We start from the raw sequence: 16,452 nt of genomic DNA, 5'->3' as shown, positions 1-16,452 counted from the left end.
AAGAACACTGCTTTCATGCATGTGGGATGTTTCTGAAACTTTGTTGTCTAAAATGCTATATATGGTGGTAGAGGGCCTCTAGCTAAGTTGGTTAGACAGCTCTAATAGCACCTCCTCAGGTTCTGGGTTCGACTTCTCATGAGAGTGAATTTCAAGCTAGGGATAAAACAATCACTCTTCTGTCCCACACTAAAACACATGGTCAAGAGCCAACCTAATTCTTCAAAGATTTTCTCGATCTATGTGAGAGACCTTCTCTCACTAACGCTCTGGAGGCGGCTAGCCCCTCACAGGCTGAGTTTTGGTAGAGTTGTTGGGTTTCCCCTCGTGTACGCAAAATCTATCAGGAAGAATATCAGGTTAAACAAGATTTTGAACAATAATGTGTGGATCCGACGTATCCAATCAGCTAAAGAACTACACCAATACACCATATCCAATCGGCTGAAGAACTACACCAATACACCACTCTATATGAAAAGCTACATCATCAAAGTAGGGATGTGCAGGAAGAATCAAACGAAGGTGGACAAACGATGGTAACTATACAGCCAAGAGCGCATACACGATCCAATTCTCTGAAAGCATGCAAAAGATCAATTTTTCACCAATCTGATGGACAATTTTTTATGTAGCATTTTTTAGGTTTCTCCATAGCTGTTCAATTGTTGTCTCTTTTATTTTCATTTTATTTTCTTTTTCCTTTCTATTAATATAACATGACAATCCTCTTGCCGTCTTTTCGTAAAAAAAAGCTTGTTAGGTTTTTTAGACATATTTTAAGAAGCATATTCATTTAGAGTACTCATTGCAATAAGTGGTAAAGTTGGAAACTATATATCTGCTCGTATTATTTTCGGTAATCAAATTCAACATAAAAAAACTGCTTATAACTAAAGCTTAAAAGACTGATTGTACGAAACCAAAACATCACTTCAAAGTAGGAGTATGAGTATCTTAGTTTCCAAAATGATAGGGGTAACTTTTAACCATCTACAGATTTATCTGAAAACTTATAGCAGTTTCATAATATTGCAACAATTGTTACATCTCAGTAACAAATTAATACAATGATATGCAGATCTCCAGTTTATTCGAGAAAAAAACATCATTTCAAAGTAGGAGTATCTTGGTTTCCAAAATGGTATGACCAACTTTTAGCCATCTATAGATTTTCTGAAAACTTATAGCAGTTTCGTAATATTGAGACAACTATTACATCCCAGTAACAAAGTAACGTGAGCCGCTGGTGCTGGTAGAGAACCTAAAATCTCAGATTCGGAGTATTGGGAATTCCGAGTCTTAGGCCCTGTTTGGCATGACTCCAACTCTAGGTGGAGCTGCTCCACTCCAGAACTCCAGGTGGAGCCAGCTCTGGGTGGAGTTGGAGCTGTCTGGTGAGGGTGTTTGGCTGGGAGGGTGTCCCTAGCTCCAGAAAAGAGGAGTTTGAGGGTAGATTGCCTTTCTTTCCCCTGGTTCAACTTGAACTACTTATCACAAATATAAAATGAAACTACATGCATTGAAGTCCAAAATAATAATAAATTACATGTTCCAAAAATTTAAAATTTTGAAATAAATTCATAGTTCCAAAATAAGGTCGTTACAATAATCATTGCACTAATTCCATGTTAGGGCAATTGATGTAGCTATACTATCACGAAAGGTGTCCATAGTCACAAAGCTTGATTCCGAAGTTGATCCATCGGAGGCATGTTGAGACACAGCATACTTGTTGTATCTTTCCGGAATAGTAGGCATGTAGGTAGGATCTCTATCAAAATTAGCAAAGTCCACATCAATGGTAGCATGTTCACGTATGAAATTGTGTAGAACCATAGTAGCAGCAACAATCTTCTTTTGTGTGACCATTGAATAACCGGGCATCTTGTAAAGGATTTACCATTTCATTTTTAATACTCCAAACGACCGCTCAATAACATTACGAACAGATGAGTGTATACGGTTGAACTTCTCTTTTGGAGTATTTGGTTCCATACCTCGATGCCACTCGGGTAAGTGGTATCTTTCACCCTTGTATGGAGCCGGATACCCCGGACAATTAGGATAGCCCACATCTACAACATAGTACTTGCCTACACATATGTAAAATAAAATAAGTTTGTGCATACAAATATGAAAAGGAACATAAGGAAAAATATTTACCTTGAGGAGGATGTGGGAAGATATTTACATCTGCTTCCAATGCATGGTACAATACACTAGTGTCATGCAAAGAACCCGGTTGACCCGCAGCCACATAGATGAAGCGCATATCAAAATCACAAACGGCAAGCACATTTTGAGTTGCAATTCCAGTCTTACCAATATATCTCACTTGTTCTTCCGGTGATAAATACACACGAATATGGGTTCCATCAAGTGCACCAATGCAATCCTTAAAGTGTGGGTATGCTCTCTTGTCATTCCTTTTCCTCTTGTGCACATTGCGAAAATTAGGATCTGTTGGTCTCAAGAAATCTTGTGCCATGGCAACCACACAATTTAGAACTTCATGAAATTTTCTACTAATGGTTTCACCTGAGTGTTTGAACTTATTCTGTCCTCTTCTATTTGACTCACACCCACCACATGTGAATAGGAAAATGGCCAACATTTCAAGAGTATTCATGTGCTTCGATGGTTTTAATCCGTACCTCTCAACCAACACATCATGAAGATCCTGAAAAATAACCTCATTCATCCGAAGCATTCGATGGCACTCCCCTGGAGTGTTTACCGTCTCCATCAGCCATCCCATTCCACTCTGTTGTGAAAACATAAATCTCGGCGGTGCCTTATCCATATATGAGTCATGATAACTTTGTGCTAGCTTACCACAGCTCTCAACCATTTTAAAAAAATATTCACCATCAGAATCACTAGATTCATCAGACTCACTTGAAGACATCTGTGAACATTGACATAAATGAAATGTAAGATACAATTGTCATACATAAATAAAATGCAATAAAATAAAATGTACCACACATGAGACAAAAATAAAATAGTAGCATACACAAATGACATCACTCTCACTAAGCCAATTTCTATTTTTCATATTTATCATTGTACTTCCTCCTAAGCCAATTGAACCTAATCTCATTAGTAGGCAAGGTCATGAACATCTCCCTTTGCTCCTTCTTCACAAACAGTTCAGATGCCATGTAAGGTTCATTGCTATCATAGCCGGCCCCACAAGCAATCACAACCTCCATCACTTCCTCAATATAATATTTTCCATGTCTCTTCGAAACATATTCATTGGCTGAACTTGCCATACTTGTTACTGCTTCTTGAATTAGGAATGCATTTCCAGACTTCATTTTTTTACCACTCCTGTCAACAGGCCTTGCCAGTATCTTGCCACTCGCAGGTGAAGGAGAAATACCAATATCCTCCTCTTGTGTTTCAGGAATGAAATCATCACCTTCTGGCTCAAAATTGGTTGCCTCATCTTGCGTCACATCAACATTTTCGGTTGCTTCAACATTCACAACATGAGGAGACCAATGATTAATACCAATAGTAGTAATGTCAGCAAAACACTTGGCTAATTCATCTTCATTCTCAAGGCCCTTCTTTTTGAACTTGCCACAACCTGGAATGTCCTGAAATAAGCACATAATAATAATATTATTATAAGTATTATCAACAGGTTTGACATATGCAAAAAAATATAGCAAAATTTTTTAACCAACTTACAGCTCTAGCTTTTTTCCACCATTCACCATCCATAGCAATAGTCTTCTTTATAGGATCCCAACCAGTCCCTGTTTGCCTTAGTATTAGTTTCTTCCATGCTTTGAAATCTTCCTTAAACTTGTCCCATTTGTTCTTGATCTGACCCTTGGTAGCCACAATTCCAGTCCTTTCCTTGAACCCCTTCTCAACCTCAGCATAACCAAGTGCATTCAAGTGTGTGTTTGGCCGATTTCCTTTTTCAACTTGTTCGGCAAACAACACACACAGCACTCGAGTGTTCTCCAAATTCCAATCAATTTCTGGCATCTATCGAAGTCACAGATTTCATATTAGAAGGCCTCGAGTATATCAATTTTATACACACACAGCACTAGAGTATATATATTTTATACACACACAACAACCTCAAAGGCACAATCAAAGGTGTACTCCTCCTGATGCATTTCAGTTAATGAAAAAAAAGTTTTTGCCATACCTTGTGGCTGGCGGAACTCCTCGAGATGCCAGGGACGGCAGGGGATCTCCTCCTGATGTGTTTTTGATATGTGCTCTCTGTAATAATTGACAATGATTAGAAACATATCATAAATTTTGTTGCGAATTTCCTCCAAGTTCTTATTAGTCAGAACAATGATGCAAAATTCAGGTTTCTATGTTAATTGCTATTAACATCTAGTAAAATATTTGTTGTGACAACAATAGAAACAGCAGAAGTCATAACAAAGAGATCATAAGAGGGTGTTGTTAAGCAGTAGGAGCACTGTTTATGAGGCTGTAACTGTTGGAGTTGTTCCAAATTCACTCCAGGAAATAGGCCGGGCTTCTGACGGAGCGGAGGCCCGTCGCCGGAGGCTTGGGCCGGAGCGTAGCCCCCCACGGTACGGTATATACAGATCACAGATGACCCAACAGATTAACGGAGAATGACAAAAACAAACCTACAGGTGCAGTATCCATCATTCCATTCCAAGATTCTCAGAACTAGACTGACGACTTTGCTACATGTACCGTTCCCATGCATCTTAAACTAGACAGCATGGTTATAATCTCATTCCAAAAATGATATTTCTACATGAACCTACTCGACCTATGCCCCGATGTACACCTTTCCGACCATATATGTCTAGATGTATCAGCAAGTCATAACAGCTTTTGTATGACTCAGCTCAACTAACAAAATCACCTTCCCTGACCTCTCCAGTTGCTGACTGCACACCGAACTACATCTGAAAAACACATATATCTAATAATCTAACTATCTAATCTACTGTATTAATCAAGATTCCAAACACGTCCAAATACTACTTCAATGGGGAAATATCATTCGAATGAATCAAATAAAAATTGCTCAAAGTTGGGGATTTCATACCTTTGACGGTGGTGGGCGGGCTTCAGCGGCCGGCAGTGGGGCGTTGCGACCGGCGGAGGCCTTCGGCGGTGGGGCGCTCCGGCCGCCGGCGGGGCGCTGCGGCCGGTGGCGGGCTTCGGTGGCAGGGTGACATGGGCGGCGGGGGGGCACGCAGGCTGGCGGCGGGCTTCGGCAGCCGGCGTCGGGCCTTCGCGGCGGGCTTCGGCGGCCGGCCTCGGGCCTTCGGCGACGGGGTGCTCGGCCGGCGGCGGGCTCGTCCAGACGCGGCGGGAGGTGAAGCTAGGCGGCCGGGCGGGGGTAAAAGGTATATCACTCTAAGTGAGTGTTACTCTTAAGTAGCAGTTAGTACATGTTGTAAAAGGTATATCATTCAATTAGATATAAAGATATCTTGATGTAAGCCTCTTATGTTTTGGGCACTAAGTTATACACTAAGATTGGACCAAAGGGAGTGTTAGGATATTGTCACTAAAGGGCACAAGTTTAGAAAAATTGCTTAAGTGACATAATATTAATGAATGTAGAGCACCTGTCAGGGATAGATCCCCTGTACCCGCAAGGAAGAAAAAAGACGGACACCTACTAGGATTCCTCTGTAATCCTACTACGACTCATACCATGTAATCCTACTAGGATTCCTACCTTATAACCGACTAGTAATCCCGCCCCCTAAGTATATAAAGGAGGGCAGGGGTCCCTAGATCAGTAGGCGAAGACCTCATAGAACCACAACAGAGGACCAAATCCTCAATACCAAACAACACCCAAGCGCAGGGCGCAATATACAACACCCCAAACAGGATGTAGGGTATTACGCTATTCTGGTGGCATGAACCTGTATAAATCTGTGTCTTATGTCCTTGCTTTTACCTTCGAGTTCTAGGTCCAATGATTCCCCACCAACCAATCTACTACCTCGGGATACCCCTCGGTAGATTGCCAGGTCTAAACACCGATAGCTGGCACGCAAAGTAGGGAATCTCGCCGAATCCACTAGTGAGCTCAATGGCTCAAGTCATCATCAAGCCCACCATCATGTTCGAAGTGGGCTCGAAATTCATCTTCGGCTCCTGGGTTTGTGTCGCAGACAGCACTGAAAATTTCCACCGCCACATTGCGCCGGCCCCAAAGGATAAGCAGTACGACATCAACCTTCAGTGCCAAGCTCTGGAGGATTTCATCAAGAAATTTAATGAAATTTTTTACCTATTCAATGGCTTGGGGGATGAGTTCAAGTACAACTCAACTTCTCCCACTAGTCAGATTGGTTCTCACGAGCTGGCATTTAAGCCATCGTGCAAATCGGTCTACAATACTAGTTGATTCCTGCTCGGACTCCAGAACTTGGGTGCTGCCTACCATGCTATCTGTCGATGTTTTAAACCGGCAACCCGCCTAGGGGGTACCCTAGGTGGTCTTTTATGCGGTAAGGGTCGTCGAGAATCAAGGAATCAATGGTGACGCAAGGAACACGATTTAGACACGTTTGGGCCGCTAGATCGTGTAATACCCTACGTCCTGTGTGTTGGTTTGTATTTGATGAACTGGAGTTATCCTCGTGTGTCCTGACTTGGGTGTTGAGGTATGACCTGCCGAGCTAGGAACCCCTGCCCTCCTTTATATACTCCAGGGGGCAGAGTACTAGTCGGATTACAAGGAGGAGTCTTAGTAGGATTACATGGGATGAGTCCTAGTAGGATTACAGGGGAATCCTAGTAGGAGTCTGACTTCTTCCTTCCTTGCGAGTACTGGGGATGTATCCCCGATAAGCCCCCAAGCGCTTTATAGTCGAATGCAGGAGTCTTGGAGTAGTCTTGAGATATTCGCCGAGTAGTCTTGGTGCTCTTCGAGTACTTTGTCAGGCTAAATCTTTCAATGCTTCTCAAAACTGCCATGAGGCTATGGTGTGCTCAAAGTCTTGATCAACATGATATTGTAGTCTCCATGTATGGAGGGCGGCGAAAGTCGCACTCCATATGGAGTAGCCCCCGAGCCTTAGGTTGAATCGTAGAATCAGGCTGAGGGTCAAAATCTTGAATCTTCCTCTTTCGACTTGAAAAAATCGATTGTTGGGTGTAGCTTATCAGCCCCCAAGCCTTGGATTGATTGAATAATCAACCCGAGGGTCTTGAATCTTCACTCAGGTCATCATTCGAGTAGTCTTGCGGCGTCCAGTCCCCGTGCTTATGCGCCAGGTAAGTCGTTGGAGCCATGTCGAGTGGTTTTACGACGTCCAGCCCCCGAGCCTGGGAGCTAGCTAAGCCACTAGAGATATTAGGAGTTCTAATTGGTGCTTAGCCCCCGAGTTCGGGAACTAGCCTGTGCCGTTGGAGACATGCTTAGTGGGCGTCACGACGAGCGTCGTCACCAAAGCTTGACCTGAAAGAAAAAATGCGTACATTATGTAGCATATTTGTAGGATTTTGAAACTGCTGAAATTTATTCAGTGATCAGTATGAAAGTTGTGTCATGCTCTTATTTCGGTCATATTCTTCCTGAGTAGTTAGCCTGTTACGATTAGGCCCTCAGTATCTGGGTAGCCGTTGCCACTGCGTGTGTGAGATCGTTGTCTCGTATACGCGTATGGGCTTAGGCGTGACAGATGCACCTGAGGCTTTCACGAGTTAAGGCGTGTTCTGCTCGAGAAGAGTAGTGACCTTAAGAGAAGACAAAAGTGAGAGGAGTCGATGTTACGACAAGAAAGAGACTGCACGATTGCGAGTCAACCTCTTGTTTCAGTCATACTCTTCCCGAGTAGTTAGCCTGTTATGCTTAGGCTCTCAGTCTCTGGGTAGCCGTTGCCGCTGCGTGTGTGAGATCGTTGTCTCGTATACGCGTATGGGCTTAGGCGTGACAGATGCGCCTGAGGCTTTCACGAGTTAAGGCGTGTTCTTCTCGAGAAGAGTAGTGACCTCAAGAGAAGACAAGGAAAATTCACTGTTGCGATAAAAAGAGAGCGCGGTAGCGCGAAAGAGTTTGCTGCCCTCCGGCGAATAGAGCGCGCATGCGCACAAGAGTTTCCAGCGAGTAGAGCGCGTGTTGCGCGCAAACGGAAAATAAGCCAGAAAATAAATTAGAAAAGTGACTTAGCTAAATTCGTGGATGATTGTTGATGAAGCCGTGACAGTCATTGATGAAGCCGTAACGGTTGTTGACGAAGTCGACTAGTCGGAGGCGATTCTGACTAGTTGTCGGTGATGCAAAATTTGCCCCGACTAATTTTTAGTCGAGACGAGTTGAAGTCGTCAATGAGCTGCCCGTAGCTGATGGAGTCGTCGGCAAGCTGATCATGGTTGTCTTGACGTGGGCGAGGAGTAGTTCATTCCGTCTCGCCCGACCCAAGGTCCCGGGGTCGGACATGCCCGACCCTTTGAGGATGGAACTCCGCCTCGCCCGACCCTTGGACTTAGGGTCGGATGCGCCCGACCCTTTGAGGATGGAACTCCGCCTTGCCCGACCCTTGGTCCCAAGGTCGGATGCGCCCGACCCCTTGCCGCAAGGCTTCGAATCGCCCGACCCCTGGCTTGGAGGGTCGGACTTATCCAAGACCCCGAGACAAGGATGCGTTTTGAGCGTAGACCATGCTTGGCTGGAGTAGTCGGTGTGCCTACGACATAGTCGATGAAATCATCGGCGAGCCACCTGTAGTCGTCAGCGAGCTTGTGATGTAGTCGGACTTTCGAGTTGTAGTCAAACTTAGAGTCGCTGTCAGACTTTGAGTCATAGTTGGACCCAGAGTCGCCGTCGGACTCCAAGTTGTAGTCGGACCCGGAGTCACCGTCGGAGTTCGAGTTCGAATCACGGTGGAACCCGAGGTCGCCATCGGAGTTGACGATCTGGTGCTGGAAGGATCCGGCGCCGTCGGCGATGCAAAGCCAGGATCCAAAAACGAAGGTTGCGCCTGCTTCGATAGCGAAGATGGGCTTGATGATGACCATGCCATTGAGTTCGCACTGAGAAACTCGACGAGTGCTACTACCTGGCGCGCCAACTGTCGGTGTTTTAGACCGGCAACCCGCCTAGGGGGTACCCTAGGTGGTCTTTTATGCAGTAAGGGTCGTTGAGAATCAAGGAATCAATGGTGACGCAAGGAACACGATTTAGACACGTTTGGGCCGCTAGATCACGTAATACCCTACGTCCTGTGTGTTGGTTTGTATTTGATGAACTGGAGTTGTCCTCGTGTGTCCTGGGCTTGGGTGTTGAGGTATGACCTGCCGAGCTAGGTACCCTTGCCCTCCTTTATATACTTCAGGGGGCAGAGTACTAGTCGGATTACAAGGAGGAGTCTTAGTAGGATTACATGGGATGAGTCCTAGTAGGATTACAGGGGAATCCTAGTAGGAGTCTGACTTCTTCTTTCCTTGCGGGTACTGGGGATGTATCCCTGACACTATCCTGTCCAGATCACAATTCAACTCGGATTTGATCGAGGACCTCGACTACGACTCGGATCCAGATGAGGAAACTCCATTATCAGGTCCACAACAAGGCCTGGTGATTATATCAACTCCACAAGTCAGATTCATCTACTGGCCCAACATGAAGCCACCTGCTCTAGCCAAGAATGACGAGTCACGCCTTGTTGCCTACCTTGACACCCTCCAATACCAGGAGGGAACCCCTCAGTCGCCCATCTATGAAGAAGACGGCTCCACAGAGATCATCACGTCAAGTTTGGGTAGTTTTTCTTCGGGACAGGAACTCCTCGCCATTGTTGCTGCACAAGAAGGCGTCGGTGAAGATCCACTAGAAAGGAATCCGCGACACGAACGTCACCCAGATGACGTCTCGCAGGATGAGCTCACTACCAACGTAGAAGGAGAATATACCGAAGCTCAAAGGAATCAACGGTGAGAAAGAAACGCTGCAAGAGCAGAGCGTTGCCACCGCCTTGCAACCGACCTACCCATCATGAACTTGGATCACGCGTTTAAAGCAGTTTAGACGCATCAACACCATACTCCTCTCGCCACCATTGCATCCATTGACCTGATTACCCGGGCAATGCTACAAACTAAGTACACAAGGCAACTGGCTCAGCTGGAGGAACGTGCGTATGAGCAACTCGATCAACAAAGCCCAATACACTTGGTTCGACACATCACATCCCAGCATGGCAGTAGCCATAGGTGTCCAAGTCAAAACGAGGGTGCCAGAATTGAAGGTCCCAGAAACGAGGGTGTCAGAATTGAGGGTGCCAGACCAAGACAAATCGGGGCAGAGGGTAGTCGGGCGGAACCCTCGGAAGGCCGTGGCCACTGTGGGCCTCTTCTAGAGCCTAAACGCCCAGTACATGACCTCCGTCAAAAGATTAATAATAGCCGTGATGCTCGTACAATCATTGAGGGACACCGTCATAAGCGTGAACAAGAAGTCGAGTACCATGGAGAAAATACTGACGGGCTCCCCGCTTTCTCAAAACGAGTATGGAAGACAGTCCTACCCGACAAGTTTAAATCTTCAGGTATCACCAAGTACGACGGCAAGCAAGATCCAGTCCAATAGCTGTGGTGCTACTCATTATTAGTACAGGCAGCAGGAGGAAACAACGACACCAAGGTCATCTAATTCCCCATCTGCATGGAGGCAGGGCCACTCACATGGCTCGAGTCACTAGACAAGAACTCTATTGACACGTGGAAGGATCTCAAAGTGGCATTCACAAACAACTTCGCAGGGACAATGCAGCATCCTGGCAACAGGATCAACTTGTCTCAAGTCAAGCAGCAACAAGGCGAGACCCTGCGTAGTTATCTACGTCGTTTCTTCGGCAAGAAGGCTAGTACCATGGACATCACAGAGCGTGATGCCATAGATTGCTTCCAGAACAGTCTCTATGACCGTCGGATGTTCCAAGATTTTGGCAGAAGATGCCCCAAAGATATCAAGTCTCTCAAGATCATGATACAAACCTGGGAGGATGAATAAGACAAGGAGATCGAGAGGTTTGAGTCTAGCCGTAACAGAGGCTAGAAAAATAATAATCAGAGTAATGGCCAATGCAACGACAAGAACCATAACGATCACCCCAATAATGACAACCGAGGCAACTACTCAAGTGGTCAAAATCGCAAGAGGAAGCCAAACAATACTATCGTGGCAATGTCCCAGTCTTCCAAGAAAGGTGGCAGAAATCAAGACAGGACTCCGTTCAGTGAGCTCCTAAAGAAGCAGTGCTCGTGGCACCCACACCATAAATACTCTGCAATGGATTGCTATAGTCTGTGTAGAGTCATGAAAGATCTGCCAAAACCTTCTGGAGCATAGGACAAGGCAACGCCAAAGAAGATGAAAACAATGGCGACAACGGCAAACTCCAGAACCCATCCAATACCGTCAACGTCATCTTCGGCGGCACAACGGGTACTGCTACTAAGCGGTCCCAGAGACTAGCCCTCCGAGAGATTATGTCCATTGAACCAGCAACACCTACGTTCCTCAAGTGGTCTGAGGTGCCAATCACCTTCTCTAGGAAGGATCAATGGAATAGTTTCTCTGACCCAGGATGCTATCCTCTCGTCCTGGACCCAGTAGTCGCAAGCTCTCGACTCACAAAAGTACTCATCGATGGCTGCAGTGGTCTCAACGTACTCTTCGCCAAGACTTTGAGAAAGATGGGCCTCGACATTATGGATATGCTCACCCCAACGAACTCTCCATTCTACGGGATTGTCCCAGGCAACGCAGCTGTACCCTTGGTTACATGGTTTTGCCAGTTTGAGGTGGTGGACTTCGAAACATCATACCACGCCATCCTTGGAAGACCAGCATTAGCCAAATTTTTAGCCATCCCGCACTACGTTTACTTAGTACTCAAGATGTTGGAATCCAAGGGAGTACACTCCCTGCGCGGAGACTTCAAGAGGTCGTACGACTGTGACACAGAAGCTGTGGAGCTAGCAGCGACTACTCAAGTGCCAAATTTGATAATGCAAGTCTTCGCCGCTTCCAAGAAACTATCCCCGTCAGAACTCCAAATTCCAAAAAAGAAGTCGGGGACAACCAAGGTCAAGTCGACAAATGAAGTCGGTATCAAAGCTATTGACCTTGAAACTGGTGATAGCTCCAAGATAGCTCTGATTGGCTCAGGGCTGGATCCTAAACAGGAAGCCACGCTCGTCAGCTTCCTTTGGGCCAACCAAGACATTTTCGCATGGAAGCCATCAGATATGCCGGGGTGCCCAGGGAGTTGATCAAGCACTCACTAAATGTGGATCCCAAAGTTATGCCAAAATGACAATGACTACGCCGACTCGCCCAAGATAGAAGAGAAGCAATCAAAAAGGAGTTGGCCAAACTACTCGCAACTGGCTTCATAAAAAAGGTCTATCATCCAGAGTGGCTGACCAATCCTGTCTTGGTGTGGAAGAAAAATAACAACGAGTGGAGGATGTGTGTCGACTACACAGACCTCAAAGGGCATTGTCCAAAGGATCCCTTCGGGCTCCCTTGGATTGATCAAGTCATCGACTCGACGGCTAGATGTGCTCTACTCTACTTCCTCGATTGCTACTCGGGGTATCACCAAATAGCTCTCAAAGAAGAAGACCAAATTAAGACCACGTTCATCATCCCATATGGAGCTTTCTGCTATATTACAATGTCCTTTGGGTTGAAGAATGCGGGCGCCAGCTATCAACGGGCCATCCACGAGTGTTTCAAGAAACAACTATGTTGCAACGTAGAGGCATATGTGGATGACATGGTCATAAACACCAGAAATCCTAACGACTTGATTGCGGATCTGCAAGAAACTTTCACAAGCTTGTGAGAGTTCCGGTGGAAGCTGAACCCAACAAAGTGCGTGTTTGGTGTACCCTCCGGAAAACTACTCGGGTTCATCATCAGTCATAGAGGGATTGAGGCAAACCCCGAGAAGATCTCCACCATCACCAACTTGCACACCCCATCATGCATCAAGGACGTTCAGAAGCTGACAGGATGCATGGCGGCCCTAAACAGATTCATCTCAAGGCTTGGAGAACGGGGACTACCCTTCTTCAAACTACTCACGTAGCAAGATAAATTCCAGTGGACCGAGGAGTCAGATCAAGCCCTTCAATAGCTGAAGGGCTTCTCATCAAAGCCACCGGTCCTCACGGTGCCAAAGCCCAACGAAGACTTGTTGCTCTGCATCGCCACGACTACCAATGTCGTCAGCACGGGGATCGTGGTCGAAAGACCAGAACCAAGCCATGTATACAAAGTACGGAGACCCATCTCTTTCATCAGAGAGGTGTTGTCGAATTCCAAAGCTAGGTACCCGCTAGTTCAAAACTGCTATATGCAATACTACTCACCTCGCGAAAGTTACAACACTATTTCCAGGAACACAACATCTCCGTCATCACGGACTTCCCCTTGGGAGAAATCCTCCACAATCAAGATGCAACAGAAAAAATTTGTAAGTGGGCGGTAGAACTCGGAGCATTGTCACAGAATTCAAGTCAACGACTGCCATCAAGTCGCAAGCACTAGTCGATTTCATGGCAGAGTGGCAGGAAAATCAAGTACCAACAACGGCAGAGCACCTCGAGCATTGGGTCATGTACTTTGATGGATCTCTCAAGCTCGAGGGCACCAGTGCAGGAGTACTCCTAATCTCTCCCAAAGGTGAAAAACTAAAGTATGTCTTGCACATCGTCTGGGAGGTATCCAACAATGAAGCTGAATGCAAAGTGCTTCTACAAGGGCCTCGCTTGGTAGTCTCGCTAGGAATCAAGCGATTATTGGTCTACGGCAACTCACTAGTGGTAATCAATCAAGTCAACGATGAGTGGGATTGCCATAACGACAACATGGATGCATATTGCTAGGAAGTACACAAGCTAGAGAACAAGTTCTCTGGTTTGGAGTTCTACCACGTGATCCATGACAACAATGTAGCCGCGGACGTCTTATCCAAGCTTGGACCTACTCGTGCTCAAGTTCCAGCTTGGGTCTTCATCCATAAACTACACAAGCCATCCATAGCGGAGCCGGTGCCATCAAAAACCATTAATCGAGGTCACGACGCACCAGACCAGAAGATTATGATAATCGATGTAGACTAGAGAACCCCCTTCATCGACTACAACAAGGAGCACAAGTTACCTCCAGACAAGATAGAAGCAGAACAAGTCTCACAACACGGCAAGCATTATGTTCTAGTTGGAGACAAGCTCTACAGAAGAGGCGCATCATCAGGAGTACTCATGAAGTGCGTCCGACGGCAAGACGGCAAGGACATACTTGAGGAAATCCACAAAGGCATCTACGGCAACCACACATCCTCAAGAATGATCGTGGGCAAGGCTTTCAGAGCAGGGTTCTATTGGCCTACAACTCTCGCTGATGCCAAGGAACTAGTCCGCCAATGCCAAGGGTGTCAATTCTTTGCCAAGCAATAATACATCCCCGCCTACAAGCTGATCACCATACCACCCTCTTGGCCCTTCGCATGCTAAGGGCTAGATATGATTGGCCCACTACCTACGGTGCCTGGAGGTTTCAACGGAGTACCCATGCGATCGACAAGTTTACCAAGTGGATCGAGGTGAAGCCAGTAACCTGCCCTAAGGCAAACAAAGTACTCGACTTCCTCGACGAAATTGTCTATCTCTACGGCTTCCCCAATCGTATCATCACAAACATAGGCTCAAATTTCAAAACCCATGAGTTCTGGGAGTATTGTGAGAACAATGGGATCAACATCCGGTACGTTTCTGTCACTCATCCGCGGGCCAATGGCTAGGTTGAGCGAGCTAACGGGACGTTACTGGAGGCTCTCAAGAAAATACTACACAACATTGGAAACTCCAAAGGAGACAAGTGGTTTAAGGAGCTACCCAATGTCCTCTAGGGGCTTTGCACCTAGTATTGTAAACCTACAGGGTACTCGCCCTACTTTCTGGTCTATGGATCAGAAGTCGTCCTCCCTGCCGACGTTATGTGGAAATCTCTAATAGTCAAGCAGTATAAGGAGGGCGTAGCAGAAGAAACAAGGCATATTGACTTAGACAACCTAGAAGAAGCTCACTGTGCAGCACTAGTCCAGTCAGCAAGGTACCTTGAAGGAATCCGCCGTATCATGATTGTAATGTCAAAGAACGTTCGTTTAACACCGGCAACATGGTCCTCAAGTGTATCCAAGACACCAAGGGGCTGCACAAACTGAATTTACCATGGGAAGGTCCCTTCATTGTCTCCAAGGTCATTGGACCTGGGTCGTATAGGCTACAACACCCTTCTAGCAAAGATGTCGACAACTCGTGGAACATTGAGCAACTTTGTCGATTCTACCCTTAATTTACATATTCATGTAAACCAGCCCCAGTTGTATAGTTACAATTCAATAAAACAAAGTTATTTGTCATCGTAAAATGACTACCTATATCTGTATAAATTGCAACTTGTAAAAGCAAGTTCGCAAGAGCTATTCAGATCCCCAGGTACTATCCCCCAACTCGCAGCTTGTAATCACAAGCATGCACAAGTTATTTTCGAGTTATTCAACTCGTTGGACAAAATTGTTCAGCAGTAACTTGCAAAGACAAAATCATGAGCTTGTCAACTCCTTGGACAAGTTTCTCCATCAACGGCCTTCAAAAAAGAAGTCGTTAGCAATTTGGGAGTTATTTATACTACCCGAGTTCCTATCTAGACAAGTATGTCTAGTCACAGCTTGTAATAACAAGCCTATAGTTCTAGGTTTTTAGGAGCACAAGCATCTGAATAGCCCAGAGAGGTTGCGAAGATAGGCTCCAGCTGATGGAATCTTGAAGAGTCTACTCGCCTAAAAAGTTCGACTACCCAGATGCCTTGAGTACTTGCACTCTGTAGAAAGAAGTCGCATCCTAAGGTACTCTACACCATGTATCTGAGGAGGCTCATAAGAGTAGCCTCATGTGCAGACACTCATGACTACCATACAAGCAATGATCAAGGTAGTTTGGGAGACGCACTAAAACAAAGAGCACACAAGTCGATAGCAATGAAATTTGCAACAAGACTTCAAATAAATTACATTTTCAATCATATCATATTTAAATTACACTAATCTGATACCTACTTGTTTACATACAACTACTCAAGGTCTATTTGACTAGCTACTTCCTTGGCGACAGGAGCCATCTCTTGCAGGTACTGTTGAAACTGCTCATCAGAGCAATCTTGTGCAATCCCCTCTGCAACTGAAGCTAAGTTCGCCTGCGGGTAGAAGCATTTCACAATGGCGAGTAGCTGCTTCGAGACTGACTCTGCCATTTTCTGGATGTAGCCAGTTATCTTCGCAGGTACCTCCTTGAGTACTTCCGCCAAAGGGTGGGGCTCCATGCCTTCCACTGGGGGCTCCACCATATCAGCGACGGGTTGAGCGGCTTCAGTGAACCCCTTCA

The 16,452-nt window shown here is 45.8% G+C and overlaps 1 protein-coding gene and 1 pseudogene across 1 annotated transcript; both read right to left on the bottom strand.

Moving 5' to 3' along the window:
- Positions 1-1,373: 1,373 nt before the first annotated feature.
- LOC140221994 (uncharacterized) lies at positions 1,374-2,911 on the bottom strand (annotated as a pseudogene).
- Positions 2,912-3,019: 108 nt separating this feature from the next.
- On the bottom strand, positions 3,020-4,011 carry LOC117842986 (L10-interacting MYB domain-containing protein-like). Its single transcript, XM_034723523.2, has 3 exons — positions 3,798-4,011; positions 3,706-3,722; positions 3,020-3,611 (listed from the first exon to the last, which is right to left on the bottom strand). Exons 1-3 carry the CDS (start codon positions 4,009-4,011, stop codon positions 3,051-3,053), a joined length of 792 nt encoding a protein of 263 aa, XP_034579414.1. The 3' UTR covers positions 3,020-3,050.
- Positions 4,012-16,452: the final 12,441 nt, after the last annotated feature.

The sequence above is a fragment of the Setaria viridis genome, chromosome 2 (assembly GCF_005286985.2).
Source record: "Setaria viridis chromosome 2, Setaria_viridis_v4.0, whole genome shotgun sequence".
Classification (NCBI taxonomy): domain Eukaryota; kingdom Viridiplantae; phylum Streptophyta; class Magnoliopsida; order Poales; family Poaceae; genus Setaria; species Setaria viridis.
Note: the sequence above shows the minus strand (reverse complement) of the source record. Positions and strands in the feature narration are given on the sequence as shown.